This window comes from Drosophila bipectinata, chromosome 2L, assembly GCF_030179905.1.
Source record: "Drosophila bipectinata strain 14024-0381.07 chromosome 2L, DbipHiC1v2, whole genome shotgun sequence".
Classification (NCBI taxonomy): domain Eukaryota; kingdom Metazoa; phylum Arthropoda; class Insecta; order Diptera; family Drosophilidae; genus Drosophila; species Drosophila bipectinata.
In genome coordinates, this window is record NC_091736.1 from 5,038,322 (window position 1) to 5,054,163 (window position 15,842).

The following is a 15,842-nucleotide window of genomic DNA, read 5'->3' on the forward strand; positions in this document are numbered from 1 at the left end:
GATGGCGATGCAGTGTAGATATGAAATATTTTAGCTAAATGGCAGCCAAAGAAATAAAAATGTGGGATTGAAGCGTATAAATCAGCAAGCACTCGTTCTGTTCCTTAAGCTCCCCTCCTGCCTTGGATGTGGCTCCTCGGGAGACAGGCATCCACCACGGCCAGCTTCATTAATATGTAGATGCAGGTGAGTGTGTGTGTGTGTGTGTGAAGCATAAAATCAACCTGAGGCGATAAACTGAAACGATTTTTGCACTGAACACGCAATTAGTTCCTCTCTAGTACCTGTCCTCCTCGGCCTCATCCTCCCCAGCTTCTCGGCACTCGGAGTTCACTTCTAGAGAGATTGAAGGAAGAATCCGAAATAAAAATGATTCCAATGACATCTGAGAAATTGTTTTGATATTGCTGAACAAAATGAGTGGATCTGGCTGGGACGGGGGGTCCTTCAGGTCCCATGGCTAATGACACAGGAACTGTGTAGAATCTTATCGAAATTATGCCCCTTGGATCGTGTTCAGAGATAGTTGCGTATGTAGATTGAAATTATGCCAGATTAATGTCTTGATAATTACGGATTTCCATTAACCGGTTATTAGTCGAGTTTAAGCTTTTGATAGCAAAATAAATTCTAGGATGGGATAACAAAATAATGTTTATTAATGGTTAGGACATATTTTATCTTAGATAGGAAATTTTATTCAAAAACATTTTTAAAATAATTATATTTAATTATGGCTAAATAAATTATATACAAATTATAATTTATTTAAGCTTTTTTTGGAAAACTACTTCAAAATACGGAGTATTTGCTTAAGCTTAGTGTATGCTAATATCTTTTTTATTTAATTTTTCATTAAAAATATTTATGTTTAGTTTATAAATAAACTCAAGATTGAGTAAAGTATCTTTTGGGGACTGAATCTCACTCAGCCTACTCTCTCTCAAAATTCCACTCATCAGCGCTCTCACTTTCGACATTCACTTCGAATTTCGAACTTGAGTGAGAAAAGCAACGCGTTGCGGATGGTCGCTAGTGAAAAGTGCGCTGTAAATAAGTAGATATTTCTCGGAGTTTAAATTATTAATACGACTCTAAACAAATAAATTAACTTTTTTGAAACAAGTAATTCTTATAAACAAAGTGCAGATGTAATTGCAAAACATTGTGCATCGAAATTTCAATTGCCGGCAAGGTAAGCGTCACATTTTGCAAAATCAGCTGCTGATTCAGGGGCGTAGTAGGGTTGTTTTAAAAGGGATAGAACTAAAACACTGAAACAATGGAAAATATTGGTTAATAAGCTTAAAAGGATATATTTTATATTATTAAAATGAATACGTTTCATTTTTATTATTTTTCTGCTTACGCCTTTGTTTCAGCGTGTTTATAAAAACTCAGCATAAGAGAGCTGAGATAGCATATCACTCAGACCGGTTTTGTGCTCTTTAAAGTATCTGAGAGATTTTGAGTGAGTTTCTTAATCAAGTTCGTTGAGTGAGATACATTTATATGGCCGTTACAGATTTTAAATTGGGGCGTTTATTGAATTATTTGAAGTATATTAAGATAAAATTGTATACTTTATCATATTTATTAGATAAAGAATTATATATTATTATTTTTTTAATATTTATAAGAATTTAAAATTTAACTATGAAGTTATTCTGCAGTGTAAGATAATAAAAATATGGATTAACCATTTAAGCACAACATATTTTTAAATAAATCATTATTTTAACATAATTTATTTTTTCAATTCTACAAACTAGTCCCGGTTCTACCGCCAAGTCATGGGCGGAGCTGAAATTCTTCCGACCCTGGGCGCAAGACTGAGCTGAGAACCGAAAACAAGCTAACAGAGAAGGCCAAATATTGGCCATCTCGCTCGCACTCGATGCTCCATTCGCCTGTCAATCAATCACCTGTCAAGTTGGCCACGCTCACTGGCCTTCGGGTTGTACAAACATCGGGCCGATACCCACACACATGGGAAAAGAATCTGGCCAGCATCGAAAAGATACACACGAGCCCAAGGGGCCAACATGGCTGGAAAAGATTTGTTAGAAATGGTGGATTTGATTGGATTTTGTTAAAGGGATCGGGGAGGGGTACAGGTAAAAATTGGATTTTTAGGTTTTAAGAAAAATAAATTTTGGATTAAAATTATAAAATATACTATATAGGTTTTGTTAATTTTTAAAATCGTATTACACCTTTAACTATTGTCTTACCCATCTGGTTAGTTCTGTGTCTCAATACTCTTGTCTATAATTTCCTCCAGGATCGTTTATGCTTCCAAAATTTATCGAATTCCCAGGACAATGGCAATGGGAAAAGTAAAAGCCAAAGACGAGCAATGAAACAGAAGCGAAACACAAATAAATAAGGATAATAGCCGAGGCACAAAGAAACCGAGCCTAACAAATGCCTCTGAAAAGGGGTGGCAGTGGGTCGATGGGCTGCTTGGGTTGGGGGGATGAACTTTCTCCCGGAGAGGTGGTGGTGGTGGTGGAAAGCGCCATACCAAAGGCAATTAAAAAATATTTAAACTGCCAACTGTAAGGGTCTTGGACCCGTTTCTGACTGACTGACTGGACTGACGCCTTCAAGAAAAAGTTCCTCGACAAGTTCCTCGGGGGTTAAACGCGGGGGTCTCTGGGCAAAATTTATGCATACTTTCTGCGCCTTGCCATGGGGTCCGGGCTTTTGTTTTTCTCCTCAAAAGGTATATATATTTTTTTTTCGCTTTCTACCCGCATTTCTCTAAACGGGGCCCAAACCCGTAACAAAATCAGTTTGAGTTGTGTGATTGTGTACGTGAGCATAACGGCTAAAATGGCCAAAGCCGTGCCAGCTCACCCCCCGATGGCCACCCCCTGTCAGAATTGATTGATTGAATTGCCACTTTATGAAATTTGTGAGTCTTCGGAGATGTGCGTGGAAATTCGTGTTCTCGTCTTCGTCTTGGCCTTCGCCTTCTGCCCTGCCACTGCCTCTGCCACTTGGGGTGGGTCTTCTCAGTGGGTGGGTGGATTGTACAGCTCTCCAGCGAGGGTTGCTCCTGCTGATTTGTGTTTGTGTGCGCTTTGGCTAACAATTTGCAGCATAAAATACATAAAATTATGTGCAGCGCTGAGGCGGCCATTAAACTTGATAGATTTATGACAGACAGCAGCCAAAGCGGTATCCAAAAACAAAAGCGCAAGCAGCGAGGGTGGTGTGACGGTGGGAGTGGACTCTGGGGGCCCAACCCCCGAAAAGATATAGCTGATTAAAATTGCAAAATTGTCCAAATGAGATTTGGCAGTCGTAAAGTGAAAGGCGGTGGTCTGGTCTAACAAATGTCAGCGATTTGTCTTAAAGTACCTGAATTTTACAACAAAGAGCTCAAGAAATAGGGGAAAAGTTTTAGTTATAAAGGTTTCATATAAACTTGGTTAAATACTGGAAAATAAATTTTAAATACCCTGTTGAAAATATTCTCTATTTAAAATCAATATACTCAATTGGATTCTCAAGGCACCACCTCTTAATAACCCTCCAGCTTCTCAACCTTCAGACTACTTAATGAAAAAGGATCCAATTTGAATGCAAAATGAAATGAAATGGAAGGCTTATTAGAATAGATTGCTGGAATTAAGATTCGGGCAAAGTAAATGATCCCAAACCGGGCAACAGGAATTAAATGAGGTAAGAAGGTGAACCCTTGGTGGCAATTACAAAATGATTGAATGGTAATTTCAGCGAGAAAAGTTGCTTTCTGCCTTTTGTATTATTCGGGTCTACTCGACTTTGTGTGTATGACTGGCATAAATTCCCATTATTTATGGGTGGCTGTAACTGTTTGTGATATTTTATTTCGCGCAAGGATACCGAAGGATAATTTGCGCACCCAAAACAAATAGCGGGAGTAAAAATAAAACAAACAAAAAATACCGAAACTTAACAAAGAAAAAGCGTCGTGAATGTTTGGAATTAATTGCCCAAGCTCCTCCAATCACAAACAGAAGAAAGGGCCAAGAGAAAGGGAGAAAAAATGTTTTAATTAATAAAATTGAATGTGTGGGAAAATTGAAAGGATTTTTCCTGCCCCTTCTTCGGGATGTTGGTGTTGTTTTTATTATTGTTGTCGCGCATTCATCTTCGGCGCTCATTCGCAGGCTTCTCTCATTGGTCTCATTTTGTATGCAAATGATTTATGCCAGAAAGTGTCCTGGCCGAAGAGTCGGGGCCAAAACTGGATTAGAGAGTGCCAGCGCCGGCTCATTTCCCAAAGCCCAATCCGCCCTTCTCCCGCCCTCCTTGAACTTTTTCCACCCATCGCAAATGAGCGGACATGGCCTGGAAAGTTTTCCACTCCCCCACCGCCCACAGCTCTAGAGGTCGCCTACAATTTCTCAATTGCTGGAGGGGCCTATGTATGGCTCGGTAGAGTATGGGTGGCTTTTTAAAATATTTACTTAACATCCTATTATCCCCACGCGGACGCGGACGTGGACGAGGACGAGGACAGGCAGCGACCCACGACCGAGGCTTGTATCCACATTAAAAACGATAAACTTGCCACACTCACTCACACAGGCACAAACACACTGACACACAGACACTCAGCCGAGAAAAATGCAAAAAGGACGAAGGACACGTCTTGTCTGTCACACCAAAATGTCACCGCGGGGTGAATTACTGGCTAACCAAGAGAGAAAAAAGGATCAAGTTTAAAAGAAAATATTAAAAATATTTTAATAAAATTTAATAAGAGTTTTTAGTTTCAAATATAAATTATAATAAATTTTATTTATTTTTAAGAAAATTTTTAAATTAAATGATGCATTTAATGAGGCATTAAATGATGTAAACTAGTCTACTACTATTGTAGCTACTACCATACCATACCTACTACTATTAGTACTAATACTACCAATTTTAAAGCTCACTTTCAACGCTTTCTATACCCTCCTATTTTTTTCGAGTGTATTAAAACTTGCGGTCACTGCAAAAAAAGTAGAAACCCCTAAAACAAAAGCAATGTCCTGTGTGGAAATGCGAGCGTGTGTGAGCGAGACATCTGAACAGGAGCAGGACACGCGCCCCAAACACAAACAGAGCGACAGAAAACAAACGACAGCCAGATAGACAGGCCGGGTCGGACAGGGACAGAGATAGGCCGAAAGAGAGAGACAGAACACTCCTGTGGCGGATCCTGTAGGGGTTGGGGTGGAGGAAAATGTGCCAAGCGTGTGAGTGATTTATGGCGCTGCGAGTGACGAGGACGAACCAGAATTCTTCAGGATAATGCCGACATAACGAGATTGTTTTATGTACACATTTTCTCCTTGTTTGCGCCGTCGTTTCGTTGTCGTTGTTGGCTTTCGTATCCGGATTTTCAGGGCAGGAATACCCGGTGGCAGGTTTTTGGGTGGCTGTAGGTGGAGTCGGATCCCGTTATATGTACACATAATGACACTTTTCGCTGACTATTCCCGTTGTTTTGTTGCTGCTCTGAACTGCAAATTTGGGCGAACTGTGTCTGTGTCTGTGTGTGTACATAGCCTGCGATGGTATGTGTTATCTGTTTATATAACTCGACTGAGACTGTGTGCGTACTGGAGCGCCCAAAGGACCTTCAATCAAATCCGTAATCCTCATTCAGTGCGTTAATGAGCTTCACATTAATTTGTCACCCACAAGGGCTCACCTGATATTTTGTTTATGCCCCGAGCCTGGAAGCTGAATGAAGGTCCTTGAGCTTGTAGACGATAGAACAGAATCTTTGATGAGCCAATTAAGTTTGGGATTTAGTTTATCATACAAAATACTTTTATTCAATATTTAATACATAAAAATATTATTTGCATAAATACTGAAATAAATTCTATTCTTATCCTTGCCAAAGGATAAACCCAAAAATTTCTGGAAAGCAAAACACAACCGAAATAAACAAATTTAATTTGTTAAGTGCACAATTTACGACTTTGTTGAGTTTGTTGGCAATTATATGTTTAGTAACAAGCACAAGATGCATGATTCATTCCATACTGACTTTTTCGGGGGCTGGTGTTCGTGTCCTTTTGGTCCTGTGTGATATATTCTTCATAATTTCTAATTTCCGGCTAAAAATAATTCTAAACATTAAGTAGAAATTATTTGAAAAACTTTGTGCTCCGGCGCTTCTGGTTGTTGTAAATTTACAACTGAACTGAGCAGTCAAGGCTATGGAGCACAAGCCCCCAAACCCCCGGCTACCTCCTCCAACCTAACCTCCAGCGTACCCAAAGACTAACGTCGATACAAACAAATTCTCATTAATGGCTAAGAGAAGGCTGCCGCAGTAACTGAGAGCTCAGCTAACCCAGAAATGGGACACTTTAAAAAATAATAATTAAATATAAGTAAGATATTTATTTTTTCAAAAATATTATTTTGAATTTTTAGCCTTTTAAGATACAAAACATTTTTAAATTTTTTCTTTTATATATCTTTGTTATCCTCAGTGTAACAAGACCAAAATTTCAAGCATGTAAATGAGTCGAGCTTGGGTTATCAGAGGGAAAATGGGTGTGGGACGAGGGCCAGTTGTTAGCCGGGGGATTGGTGGTGGCGAACAAAATATGATTTTGACAGAAAACAACAAAACAAAATCCATAATTCAGGATAAAACATAATTCCACACAGCAAAAGGAGCGTTCTCAAGAGCGGTGTGGGTGATGGGGTGGCGGAAGTGGGAGGAACATCCCACACAGATGCACAAGAAAAAGGAACAGTCTGGGATGGAAAGCGCCGAAAAAAAACAACAACATTATGAATTACGGTACAATGGCGGGAAAAAGGCAAATGAGGGGATACTCGAGGGTGAGTAAGAAGCAGTTACAGTTATTTATTAAATCCCTTTACGCATTTTCATAATAATTTCACAAAAATATTTTAAATGCGATGGCGACGTTGTATTTTAGGGTTTTCCTTGTGGGTTGCGATGTCTGCCTGCCATCCAGTGATTCATGTCAGTGCCTGGGTGTTTGTATCATTAAACTTTTATGCAAGAAAGCGTATATATTTGTATATACTTATGTATGTATACGAATGCCAACAGAGAACAGCACTCATCATAAACAGGACAAACGAGCGTAAATTTAATCCCTTTTGGCACAAAGAAATCATAATTTTTTCTCGCGCTCAGCAAAAGCAGCAGCCAAAAAAAAAATTTATAAAATAAACAAACAAAACAAAGCAAATACGAATACTTGAAACAAAAAGAAAGGAAATTGGAAAGTTGGGAGAAAGCTGTGGAAATTTTAGGAGAATCGGTTATACTGACTAGAAGTGGCGGTTTAATGGAGGAAACATATTAAAATATTTATATTTTTGAAAAATACTTTCTATTTAATATTTACTTTACAAGAATTTATTATACATGTAATAATTACTTTCTTAAGTCCAGACGTAGCTTATATGTCTCCTACTAGACCCATTAAGACCCATCCTAGGGTATAGGGAACTGCGAGACGAAAGGCACAGAAGGTGGAGTGAAAATGAAAATGACAGCACGAAAAATAATTCTAATCTCCTCATGAATATTCCTTTTGCATTTTCATTTTGCAAAGAGCGCCCGGCCATAGCGTAAACCATCAACAAAAAGGACAACAGCCGTAGGAATGAGAAGGACCAGCTCAGAGACGGAGGAGGTTGGGAGGATTCGGAGGGGATCTTTGGGGCTGATGCGTAAGCTAAAGAAATACGACGGCGTCACTAGGGGGTTGGGGGGAGTAGGAGGAAGGGTGTGGAGGGTTTAGCGGGGCCAGAAGGACAGAATCAGGGTGAAGCAGTTGGCTAAATGTACAATGGAAAAAAAATAGATATTCTCCGGCAGTCGTTTGTTATTTTATTTTATTTAAGCTTTCCAGTTAAAACAACACTACAAAAAAATTTAAATATTTTAAATAACAATTCAAACTAAACCAATTTAATTAAATTATCTTCATTAATATAAAAAGAGACAATTTCTAGAATCGCCTTATGGCAGAACGGAAGTACCCCCCATAAGTAGGCAATACTTTTTTTCTAAGTGCAAGGAAGAGGAACTCAATGACCCGACCTCCTCATTTTACCTCTCCATGGCCAGCATTTCTCCGTCCGAGATTCTATCGCCCTTTCCCCCTGGAGTCCTGGCATTTCTCTGATGGGCAGTCGTCGTTCAAGTGCCGCCGTTGCCAGCTTCGTCGTCATCCTCGCTTTGGGTCTGCTATGGCCGCCATCGAAATTATAAACTTGGCTGCTAAAGAAGGTTAAGTGATAAATTAACGCCACAGCCCCTCGGCAACCTCCCGCCCGGTCTCGCTTTTCATTCTGGCCAGGATTGGAGTGGACTGTGGAGCTCGGAGCGCCAATGAGAATGGTTTATGCACGAGTGGACCTTTTAGTTTATTGTTATTTTCAAAAGGAGCCGGCAAAAAAAAACGGAGCCCAGCTTGAATCGAATAATTACGAAAAGTGGCCCAGAAATTAAGCAGAGTAGGGGGGTGGGTGAATGGAACTTCTCAGATCACAAGATGCTTTCAAATGTTGATAGAAAATCATAAGTAAATCTATATAGTATAACACTAAGCAAACTGAGGGAAAAATCTCAAAAAAAAAAAATAGTTAGGAGAGGTTAAAAATGTGCCACAAGTGGGTCCGATACCTTTTCTTGATTGTCGTGGTATTTTTCTCAGTGATGTACGTATATCTCGATGTGATTTTGGATAATATCTTTTTTGAGGAGCTCCACATGGAGAGGTACTCTGCGACCACTAACGGATGTCAAATGCTGACCTTGACCCCCGATGGGCTGGACTGGTTGACTTTTGGTGGCATTTTGGACTGGTGGCGCGATCTTCCCTTAGACTATTGTGAAAGCAACCTGGGGATGACGTCCTTCAGTCATAATAATAACAACTACCTAAACATAAAAGTCGTCAAGGAGCTGGTAAAAGAAATGTTGGGGGCCGACAACTTGGGTAGCTTCAAGTGCCAGTACCATGCCTTGGAACGGAATTCGGATCGCGATAATCGGTATTTATACAGTCGGAAGTTTCCCTTGCTGGAGGATGGGAATCTGACCATTGAACCCCATGCGGATATTATTCGAGCTGAGTGTCACCTCAATGGCACTAAAGTTTATAATGGTGTCCATTTCTATGTCCAACCACCGGACGAATGGCGTCGCAGCATCCAGGGTCTCCCGCCTTTTAAGCCAGACTCCGATCCTAATAGCTTGTCGGTAATGATCGTGTGCCTGGACTCGGTTTCAAGCATTCATTTTTCCAGAAGCATGGGCCGAACGCAGAAATTTTTGTTATCCCGACCACACGTTGAGCTGAAGGGGTTCAATCGAGTGGGAAACGATACCTTCGATAGCCTGATGCCTTTGCTTACTGGACTCAGTGGCCCTGAAGTCAGAGAGCTATGCATGAAAGGCGAGGACCTCGACGGCTGTCCGTTTTTGTGGAGAGCATTTGAGAAAGCTGGGTACGAAACCGCCCTGGGGGAAGACACTGTGGACAAGAGTCTTTTTTCAGAGCTGGGATTCGGGGAACAGCCCACGGACTACTATTTGCGACCGGCGATGATGGAAATGTGGTTGAAGACTCGGGAGGAGAGTTTCTACGGCACGCACTGCAATGAAAAGGATAGCTACGCCATTGTGCTAAAGGACTTTTTGCTGAAGTTATTGCCACACCACAAACGGCGTCGGTTCTTCACTTTTCTCAGGTGGACTCAGGGCATTGATCAATTATTTAACTACGGCCAGAGGTTGGACATACCCTTTTGGGAGATGTTTCATAAGGTGGCTGAGATGGAGGTGCTGAGAAATACACTTCTATTGGTGGTATCCGATCATGGTTTGAAAAAAGATAAATTCGCCGAGACGGTTCAGGGAAAAGTGGAGGTGAACATGCCACTGGCCATTATTTTCTATCCTCCCTGGTTGGAGGATCGTTTTCCCGATGCTATTGAAAATCTCAGGTCCAACGCCCACCGTCTAGTCACAGCTTATGACTTGCATACTACACTGCTTGGATTAACTGATTTGGTCTCTTTGGAAGATGAAAGAATAAAAGAACGTACTGCATCATTAGAATCCTTAGGTACGAATATTTCAAGGGGCATAGATCTCTTTCTGCCAGTGCCTGAGGTTAGGGACTGCCCTATGGCCCAGATACCCTCGGAATTTTGTCTGTGCCAGAGGCTCACACCAGTCTCGATTGTGGAAGAAATTGTTCAGAGGGCAGCCCGTCGAATAGTTCGGAATATCAACAAACTCCTGTACCGGCATCATCCGCCCTGCCAGTTGTTAGCTTTAAAGAGAGTTATCTTTGCCGAAATATTTCGACGAACTTCGGACGACCTACAATCAAGGCTCAAGGTGCGACTGATGGTCATCCCAGGCGGAGGTCAGTTTGAGGGAGTCGTGAAGTACACAGGACGTGAAGTACACCATCTGTCTCTAAATGAGCCCATACAACGAGTCAATGACTATGGGAACGAGTCCTTTTGCATAGAAAACTATCTGATTGAAAAGTATTGTTTTTGTTAACAGTATATACCATAAACGCACTATATGGTTAGATTATTTTAAGTTGAAACATAAAGCGTATAAATTATTTGGTTTGTAATCTAGCTCCTCTATAACTGCTAATCAAAATTGATTACTTCTAAATTTGGTTGCGTTGTCATTTCACTTCGACTGAGATATTTCCCGCCTTGTAGGCCAGATCCGCTTGCAGTTAATTATCCTTACAACCATTAGCCGATTCCTTTCGAATGACATCATTAGCCCATGTGGATAAGCCCGGGGCGGAGCTTCAGTCACACTGCCAATAGATTCTGGGCAATCTGGTTATACGCACATTTGCACATAATACGTATATATTACATAGTACAAGTTTACATCATATGTTCCTGGGAGAACCGACGAATGCTTGGCGTTTAGGTTTAATCTGATGATTTATAGAAAATTTAGGTCGCCATATAGTCGCATTAATTACGCCTCATAATGAGTGATTTATGCGAGAGCTCAGCCTGCCTTGGCGTCTAACTCCGGCCTGCATTATTCCTTTCTCGGCAATCCCAGTACCAATTCCCCTCGTCCCTAATTTTCCACATCCCCGTTTACTTCACATCCTGCCGCCATGATAAGAAATGTTTTGCCAACGCCAACGCCAACGCCTAAGGCCAGAAAATCACATTAGCACAAATGCCCGTAATTATGCTTTTTATGATGGCAGTCACACCCCGTCCTTTGATAATGTGCTTGTGTGTGTGTCTATGTGTGTGACATTTAAAGCAGGACCTTATCGGCCTACGAGGACGCGTGGTACTGACTCTCCATAAATGTGTAAAAATTTTATGTCGTTTTAATTCCATTTTTATGCTCAGGCGGCGTCAATCAAGCAAATATTTATAGTTTCTTTATAATGCGTTTCTCTGACTGATTTATGGACCTCCTGGCCTAATATCGTAAAACATCCTTGCCATCTGGCCTGGCATTTGACATTTGATTTATGCCTGATTGACAAATGCAGGAAACAAATATTAAAAACACATAAAGGTGTTCTTCTTGGCCAGAATTTATTATCCATTGAGGTTGAGAGACACCTGGGAGAGATAACGTGGAGTTTCTTTCAAGTAATATTAATACAATTGATATTTTTGTTAAGTATTTAAATTAATTTTAAATAATTTCATTACCATTTTACATTAAATATCCATTTAAATGCCGCTAAATCATTTTAATAAGCCTGGGTAGAGCTGGCAGATCGTAAAAACGGAAACGCTTCCCAACTCTCGGTACTCCGGGAGTCGTTAGAGTCGTAAATTCGGTAAACGCGCTTAAGTGATTTTCACACTAAAAACCAGCGGGTCACTTTGCCTCAACTTGACTTGACTATTTCAAATGGTTTCCTCGCCGGCAGTCGGAACATAAAATTTAATTTTATGTACATATAACGCGTACGAAGCCAGCGGAACACAGTTCAACAATTAAAGAACAATAAAAGTCACTTTGATGATGTTCTGTGTTTGCCTTTTGTGGCTTTGGCTTTGGCTATGGCATTGGCCAGAGCTCCGGGCACTCCCCCCGGTGGCCACGTTTAATGGCCATCATCTTCGACAATTTTTTGACAACTGACAAGAGCGGGTCAACATCATCAAAAGCGACAAATCTGTCACGCCCATGCCGTCGGTCGCATGGCACCTGGACTCTGGCCGCCTTGGGTTCCTATTGTTTACCCTTGTTTACTGTCAAATAATAGCAGAATCGTAAAATCCTGAATTTTACGAGAGTCTTAAAATCCGATCGTAAAATCTAAGACAGGCCAGAGAGGACCTCAACGGTCGCCCGGGTGTCTGTTTATTTAATTAGACATTTTTTTGTTTTGCCGCCAAACCATGAAACGATTCTCGACCTCTGGGGTGTGAAAAGTTCGTTGTCTTTGTGGCACTTCCCCTGACAATTAGATTGAAGCCCACACAGACAACGCCCACTTGATGCAAATGATGCACAGTACTAATCAAAATTTATGGCATTGGACACTTTAGGACAAAGGTGAACTCTGAGCGATTCAAACAAATTGTTAAATTTACGATCGGAAGGAAGAGACAGGGTGGGTGGGGCGATCCCACGCGAAACGGAAGCGCCTCCATCCTGACCATCACGGAAAGTCACGAGAACCGATGCACTAATGGGATGCCACTTAACAGGGATTTATCACCTCCGCCCACGAAGTGGTTATGGTGCCATAAAGATCGCCAAAACGCCAAGGCTGCAGAGTGGGATTTAAATTCTTAAGATGGGCTGGGCTGCACAAATTCTAATTGATGGATACATTGATGGGTTCTTGGGGTTCATTTATTGGCTTGGAAATTGGATGCTGACTTGAGGAGATTTTATGATGGGGAGATTGTGTTCTCACATGTAAAATGCAATCATTTGTATATATTTATCAAAAAATACTTTATTTAAATGGCAGTCTATCATAAAAAACCCGGCCACCAAAATTAAATGCATTTCCTGGCTGTCTCCTAAATATCTAGCGGATGAGACACTCGGAGCGATTAAGCAAAAGAATAACAACAAATTCCATATCATATTTATGACCCATAATCTTCCATGGAGTGAAAGAGAGGGGAGGACAAATATAGATAGAGAGGAGATGCAAAAGCAATCAGAATACTAAATCTGATGTACGCCGCTAATTGCGCATAGATTACCAGATGCATGAGCGATATTATAAGAGAGATGCCGCCCAATGCCAATCCCGAACAGTGGATGCGTGTGCCTCCGCCTGGACACCTAGACGCCTGTACGACTGGCCAGGAAACGAGTCCTCGTCGTTGCTAACAGGCGACAGCTCAATGAGAAATTGCGACAGAGACAACTCTATTTGGCCAATCGACAATCGAGTTCCGCCGCAGAGCTGAGAGCTGAGAAACTAAGAATTGCAAGAGCTGGCTGGGGATGGCCGAGGAGACCGTTGCTTATTTATTTCGAATTGACCCATTTGGTAATATTCATAATTTAAGTGCGCACGAAAGCCGCCTCGTCCACATCCAATCGCCACGGTTGTTGGGCCCGCAAAAAGCTTCATAAATTCTCGCTCGCTCCCCAGATCAGTTGATTTTTTTTTTTTTATAGTTTGGTGCCATTTGAGTTTATTTGCGATGGTTGCTGTGTCATAAGTTGCCGCCAAATTGTTGCATTGTACCTGCTGGGAGATGCTGGCAGAAAATCAGAGTTAAAGATCCCACTCGGCTAGCTTGTAACTCAGAAATCATTAAAAAAAAGTGCCAGATACTTTATGAATTCGTCGTGGGCCGGCTGGCTGAGATCGGCATCCGCTGGATGCGTTCAGAGAAAAGAGCGGGAACGAAAGATGCGACTGGCGTGAAATATGCCCATTAAAATGTACGATCATCCTCGCCTTAAATGCAAACTAGCCTGTTTTTCCCCCTCGGCCCCATCATCCGTGGTACTGTTGAGCTGCTCACTGAATTATTGTTAACGATTTGCAGTTAATTCCCAGTCATACGTTTTCGGTTCGATTTCACGGTCTCTCCGGTATTGACTTTATTTTGAATGCTAATGGGTTGATCCGTCGATCAAGGCTGCTCCTAAAGTGGTTTTTTAAATGAAAAAATTTGATATCTTTTTACATTTCTGGTTATGGAATATGATTGAGCTAAGATTTAATTACCAACTCGAAGTTAAAGGCTTTCTTTTGCTTACTTGAGGTATTTATTTACACTTCCAAAGAGAGAGCTTAGCCCGGTTATCGGGTTATTTAACATTTTCTTTAATTTTGAGTCTTTATTTTGGGAGAGTCTTTAAATAAGTTTTTGAAGCGCCTTCTTCCGAAACAAAGAACTAATTACCTTCATTATCGGATTAATGAAACCGATTAGCATATTCTCATTTACGATCCCCATAATTTACAACATCGAATTTATTATTATTGGCATTTCTTGATTTCTCCTCGTCAGCTGCCAGGCATTTTTATACTCTTCAAAAGGGTACTACAAACTTTGCAAAAAAATATGTAATAATATAAGATGTTGAAAAAGATCCGGAAATATTTAAAAATTCAAGAATCCGACGAAAGATGGGAAAGATAGAGACATCGCAGTGGGGCAGGGTGTCCTTCCCGTGGTTTCCCCAATTTTTGCAAGGGGTCCCATCGGGAAAATTGGAAAAAAATCTGCAAAATATTTTGTTTCAGGGTTTTGATGCAGTTTGGTGGAGAATCAATCTACAAATCGTTTAAGGTATTCCGCTCAAGAATCCGATGAAAGATGGGAAAGATAGAGCCATCGCAGTGGGGCAGGGTGTCCCTCCCGTGGTTTCCCCAATTTCTGCAAGGGGTCCTATCGGAAAAATTGGAAAAAATCTGAAAAATATTTTGTTTCAAGGTTTTGATGCAGTTTTGTGAAGAATCAATCTACAAATCGTTTAAGGTATTCCGCTCAAGAATCCGATGAAAGATGGAAAAGATAGAGACATCGCAGTGGGGCAGGGTGTCCGTCCCATGCTTTCCCCAATTTTCGCAAGGGGTCCTATCGGAAAAATTGGAAAGAAATCTGAAAAATATTTTGTTTCAAGGTTTTGATGCAGTTTTGTGGAGAATCAATTTACAAATCGTTTAAGGTATTCCGCTCAAGAATCCGATGAAAGATGGGAAAGATATAAGCTTCGCAGTGGGGCAGGGTATCCGTCCCATGCTATCCCCAATTATCGCAAGGGGTCCTATCGGAAAAATTGGAAAAAATCTGAAAAATATTTTGTTTCAAGGTTTTGATGCAGTTTTGTGGAGAATCAATCTACAAATCGTTTAAGGTATTCCGCTCAAGAATCCGATGAAAGATGGGAAAGATAGAGACATCGCAGTGGGGCAGGGTGTCCTTCCTATGCTTTCCCCAATTTTCGCAAGGGGTCCTATCGGAAAAATTGGAAAAAATCTGAAAAATATTTTGTTTCAAGGTTTTGATGCAGATTTGTAGAGAATCAATCTTCAAATCGTTTAAGGTATTCCGCTTAAGAATCCGATGAAAGATGGGAAAGATATAAGCTTCGCAGTGGGGCAGGGTGTCCGTCCCATGCTTTCCCCAATTTTCGCAAGGGGTCCTATCGGAAAAATTGGAAAGAAATCTGAAAAATATTTTGTTTCAAGGTTTTGATGCAGTTTTGTGGAGAATCAATTTACAAATCGTTTAAGGTATTCCGCTCAAGAATCCGATGAAAGATGGGAAAGATATAAGCTTCGCAGTGGGGCAGGGTGTCCTTCCTATGCTTTCCCCAATTTTCGCAAGGG

The 15,842-nt window shown here is 40.9% G+C and overlaps 1 protein-coding gene across 1 annotated transcript; it reads left to right on the forward strand.

Moving 5' to 3' along the window:
* Positions 1–8,144: 8,144 nt before the first annotated feature.
* On the forward strand, positions 8,145–10,633 carry LOC108124349 (uncharacterized). The gene has a single exon (XM_017239963.3). It carries the CDS (start codon positions 8,654–8,656, stop codon positions 10,571–10,573), a length of 1,920 nt encoding a protein of 639 aa, XP_017095452.3. The 5' UTR covers positions 8,145–8,653; the 3' UTR covers positions 10,574–10,633.
* The last annotated feature ends 5,209 nt before the right edge of the window (positions 10,634–15,842 follow it).

What these genes read in the sequence shown, in the direction of transcription:
- LOC108124349 (XM_017239963.3), top strand. Translation starts at nt 8,654, where the DNA reads ATGTGCCACAAGTGGGTCCGATACCTTTTCTTGATTGTCGTGGTATTT.